Genomic DNA, 5,298 nt, shown 5'->3' on the forward strand with positions numbered 1-5,298 from the left:
TTCAGCAGATATAACACTGCCCAGGTCGCTATTTTGAAGGAGGACAACAACAAAAATGCTCTGCACAATGCAAATAATTCTTGATACATTTTCAGACGTAGTCCTTGGAAACTTTTTAGCGCCTAGTAGCACAGTTGATAAGAATTTGCTGGCGTCAGGGATTGAGTTTCAGAAATGCTTTTTCAAAAGTCACGTTGACTCTCAGCATGACAGCGACCAATAGTCTAAGAGGCACGTAGACCCTCCGCTATAAAGTTGGCTTTGAGCTGAGGCGCCTTCATTCATGAGCAAACTGCGAGGTGGATCCTGCGCTGCCGTTTGATTTCACTGACACGTTCACTATTACGTTGGACAATGCTGCGAGTCAGGTGTCTGAGAGGAGGTAGCAGAGGGGCCGAGGCGGCCCATCTGATCGGAGCCATGGTTGGTATTTTGGTGGTTTTAATGTCTTCTATTTTTTTTCTTCCAAAAATGTTAGAAAAATTAAATTTTTTTGGGGGGGGGTTAAAAAAATCCAGCCCTGTCTCCTAAAATTACGTTCCCCCAAAACTAAAATGCATTCTCAATTACGTTTAACTATGAACGTATTTTCTCCCTGATTGCGTTTGTTTTTGACGTATTACAAATACATTTCTAATCAACATATATTTGCCGTACTCTATTCTTTATTATTTTTCTGTGATCTGCCTCGCCTCTACCCACGAGTTGTTGCCCTATTCCGAGATTGAGCATTTTAGTTGAAAATACAATTCGGAGAAAAAAGAAGAAAAAAAAGAACTCAGAGATTATCTCAAAGAGATCTTAGTCAAAGGATCGATTTCTTCTAACTGCTAAGAGAGCTTTTTTTGGTCCTGGTCCTTGAGTGACAGTGAGCAGCTGTTTGCAACAGATGCGCTCCCAGACTCAGTTACACTGGAGCTGATCCTGAGTCAGCAGACGACTCTCTGTGGCGATAGCGGCTTCTTAATAACATGTGAACTTTAGCACCAAACAAATCTGAAGCAGATATCTTTGTTACTTATCAGCTTCTACTGCTTTACTGTGTTTAAATTGGCCTTTGTGTGTGTGAGCTGCCAGCCACGTCATTTATTTGAATTTAACTTAAAACTAAAATGAAATTATAAACAAGCAAACAACAATGGTAACACGCACATTAGTTTTGTTTACAACTAATATACAGATTGTATCAACATTTGTAATTTATTTTATCTAAAAAAAGGTTGATTCAATCTTAAAATATGCCTTTCTCAGTATAGATTCACAAAACTGAGGGGCTTTTTTTTTGTGCTGCAGAACATAAAGAAACAACTAGAGCTTCGTTTTGTTCCCTCCTCAGCTTGGCCGGGCGATGACTGGATGGGTGCAGGGGGCCTTCCAGAGCACTTCCAGTGCAGCAGCTGCACAGCCGCGCCATGCTGTTGAACATGTTACTGAGCCCGTCCAGCAGGAGTGTCCTGTGTGCAGCTACAATGAATGGGACACTCTTGAGGAGGTGATCGTAGGTCGCGCCGAAAACGCCTGTGTGCCTCCCTTCACCGTGGAAGTGAAAGTAAGCCATAATGTCAAGATGACTTCTGTGAGCCAGATCTCACGATGCTCACGAGTGGGCCACTGTTGTGCAGGTAAAGAGCTACTAAGGTGTGCACTGTGAGATTAACTCCAGGTTGTCATTTTGTGAACCTCTCAACAGGCTAACACATATGAAAAGTATTGGCCCTTCTACCAGCAGTATGGGGGCCAGTGTTTTCCTGCGGACCACTTAAAAAAAGCTGTTGCTGAGATTGAGGAAATGTGCAATATTCTGCGCCACGAGGGCGTCACTGTGAGGAGGCCGGAGCCCTACAACTGGTCCATGGAATACAAAACTCCAGACTTCGCATCATCAGGTAAAGAACGAGACAAAGCAGAAGTATCACTCACTGATTAGGCTTTTAAATATGTTTTCATTCCCCATTCATATCACAAATATGTCTGAAATGTGTGCGTAAAGAAGTAGTTCACAGCTCAAAGCCAGTAATCCATGAAGACACAAGTACAAGTACAATTTTGAAGTACTTCACTTGAGTATTTCCATTTACTGCTGATTTATTCTTAGAATAATAATATCAATAATGATATAATACTGACAAGGCCTATTCTACCTAACAAGTACTTGTACATTTGACACTTTCACTTGTAGCCTACTCAAGTCTTTTTTTTAATGTAATGCTACTTTTACTTCAGTAAATGATCTGAATAATTCTTTCACCTGCTGGTCTCTTATTTTTCTGTGTTATAGCAACGCTCAAATTGTATTTTATAGAATGTTTTATGTAAGCTAATGATGTATTGCTGAATCCGTTGCAGGCATGTATGCTGCCATGCCCAGAGACATCCTCATGGTTGTGGGGAATGAGATTATCGAGGCTCCTATGGCCTGGAGGGCTCGCTTCTTCGAGTACAGAGCTTACAGACCTTTGATCAAGGAGTACTTCAGAAACGGCGCAAAATGGACCACTGCTCCTAAACCCACTATGGCCGATGAGCTGTATGATCAGGTGAGACCTTATCTTGTGAGATTAGGATAGCACATGTTAAATATTTGAAGAGTGGACTGTGTAGGACTAAGGACTAATGCTCCATTATAAAGTTAAACCTGTACTAAAACACATTGTTTAGGTTCTCCATATCACCGCAGGCCTCTGTAGGCCACACACTGATCAATTGAGTGTAAATCATGACTGCGTGGGGTCTTTCAGGACTACCCCATGCGCACAGTGGAGGACAGACACAAGCTGGCTGCCGATGGGAAGTTTGTGACCACAGAGCACGAGCCCTGCTTCGATGCTGCCGACTTCATCCGAGCTGGGAGGGACCTTTTCGTCCAGAGGAGTCAGGTATGAAGGCTGTCGCACTTGTGAGCACGTCTGCCATCTGATAGGGAGGGTGACCTTTCTTAAAAAGCACCCCAGGTACAAGTACTGACGTCTATGGTGTAGACGTTTTTTTAATGGGAGTCACATGCAGAGCAACGTGCAACGTGCAGAATGAAAGATTAGATAAAGCATTATTTGCTTCAGCTAAACTCAAGATGACATACAGAGGTCTCTGTGCGTGTGAACACCAATTTACCATTTATTCATTCAAAACTAATACAGATACATACAAGTTTGGGAATATACAGCTCAAACCTCCACCACTGTTTTTTTTTTTTTTTTGCAGGTTACAAATTACATGGGCATTGAGTGGATGCGCCGCCATCTGGCTCCAGACTACAACGTCCACATAATCTCATTCAAGGACCCTAACCCCATGCACATTGATGCAACTTTTAACATCATCGGGCCAGGACTGGTGCTGTCAAACCCTGATCGTCCATGTCGCCAGGTACTGTAGGATAGGAAAGGTGGTCTTTCAACTCTCACAGTGTCGTGTGCTGCCCTCTTGTGGACAGATGCTTTAACCTAGAGTGCTCCATGTTCACTACTCCTCTTTGTCCTCTTCCTCAGATCGACATGTTCCAGAAGGCCGGTTGGACTATTGTGAAACCTCCGACACCTCTCATGCCTGATGGTGTGTACTAAAAGTCATCTTCTCCTACATAAGGAAAACATTTTAAGTTGTTCCTTATAAATAAACCTTCCCTCTCCCTTTCTATGTAGACCACCCACTGTGGATGTCCTCCAAATGGCTGTCCATGAACGTGCTGATGTTGGGTGAGAAGCGTGTTATGGTTGACGCCAACGAGGGCACAATTCACAAAATGTTCGAGAGCCTCGGTGAGTTCCTAAATTAAAGTTGTTCCATCTTTATTTTTGCAGCATTTAAGATTCATTTCAACAGATGTTCTGATCTTCCAAATCATCCGTTTTAAAATACTCTGTGTTTGAGGCATGAATGTGTTTTTGTTGCAGGTATCAAGACCATAAAGGTCAATATACGCCATGCCAACTCCCTGGGTGGTGGCTTCCACTGCTGGACAACCGATGTCCGCCGCCGCGGTACCCTGGAGTCCTACTTCAACTAGTCATGCCAGAAATAGGCAGTTTTTATTGAGCTTTGAAGATTAAAGCGTCAGTTTGGAATTTTGCTTCCACTATAGTTATCGAATCTTAACTGTCAGTCAATTGTGTATGTACACACTAGTCACAAATCTACTTCTGGCAAATTTCTTTGAAAAAGTATTTGAAATTTGTGTGTCACCCGCTGCAGCTCAAAGTCAAAGCAGCATATCGTTCAAACGTGCCTGGAACAAACTAATAATGGGGCAATCTTATCATGACAGGTGGCACCAAAGTTCTTTTCTGGAAATGTGTCTTTCTGCCCTAAATGAACATGTAGGAAAAACAGTGCCTTTGCCAACAGCGTTGTCCTGATATCTATATATCTCTACGTATACACACACATGCTCAATAGTAACCAATGAACATAACTTTACTTCAATCAGTAATCTCAATATTAACTGCATTTCTGGCCTGGCTATTGTGAAGCTGAATTGTTTATGGCTCATACATCTAAAAGTCATAACGTTGAGTACAAGGTACAATTTGGTATGTGAAAGTCATCAAACAAGGAGGAGAGAAGCTACCTCCTCATGGAAAAGTCAGACACCATCTTTTTCCAAATTTTTTTTACATTTTTTATTCAAACAAATGTATAAAAGTTGTTAAGTAGGTCAATAAACAATATAAATTTATTATCTCTAGTATATAGTTTTGTAAAGATTTGAATTGATTTAACAGACAAAGTTCTATTTATATTTTTCATACTCTTGATTGGATTATATATTTACTTAAAAAAGTTTGCAGCCCATATCAGATGTTGTGTACCTTTTGCTTGTTCTCCTATTACAAATCTGGGCCAGTTATATGCTACTCGTCATTCTCACTGAGCTGATTGGCTGCTTCTGTGTGCAAAGCAAAAATGCCCAAAGAAAGAAATATGTTTTGTGGTGAAGATGTTTTGTGATTCCTTTGCTGTATAGGATATAGGATGTTTAAGTCTTGAGGTTTATTTGAATACAATGAATCCAAGGGAAGCTTTGGCTCAGCAGATGAATGCAAGTGATGTTTTGTATTATGCAATACTATTAAATGTAATTAAAAAGAGTTGTGTGTCAGTTTTTTTTAATTGTATTACGTTATATTTCACACATTTGTGTTTGTTAAGAGTAAACGTATTTAGCTCTGCATATCTAAATAAACGTACAGGAGTATTATCAGCATCAATGCACTTTAAGTATTAAAAGGAAAAGTACTCATTACACAGAGTGAGTCCTTTCATAGTGTTATATCCGTTTTGTATATTATTCATTATTTA

The 5,298-nt window shown here is 40.7% G+C and overlaps 1 protein-coding gene across 1 annotated transcript; it reads left to right on the plus strand.

The window, feature by feature from the left end:
- The first annotated feature begins 269 nt into the window (after positions 1-269).
- Positions 270-5,087, plus strand: gatm (glycine amidinotransferase (L-arginine:glycine amidinotransferase)). Its single transcript, XM_068731083.1, has 9 exons — positions 270-423; positions 1,337-1,549; positions 1,691-1,886; positions 2,347-2,537; positions 2,739-2,876; positions 3,202-3,366; positions 3,489-3,552; positions 3,642-3,758; positions 3,894-5,087. The coding sequence occupies exons 1-9, from the start codon at positions 355-357 to the stop codon at positions 4,004-4,006; spliced, it is 1,266 nt and encodes a 421-aa protein (XP_068587184.1). The 5' UTR covers positions 270-354; the 3' UTR covers positions 4,007-5,087.
- The last annotated feature ends 211 nt before the right edge of the window (positions 5,088-5,298 follow it).

This window comes from Cebidichthys violaceus, unplaced genomic scaffold, assembly GCF_023349555.1.
Source record: "Cebidichthys violaceus isolate CVI_PGR_0920_01 unplaced genomic scaffold, fCebVio1.0.p SCAF_5, whole genome shotgun sequence".
Lineage (NCBI taxonomy): Eukaryota > Metazoa > Chordata > Actinopteri > Perciformes > Stichaeidae > Cebidichthys > Cebidichthys violaceus.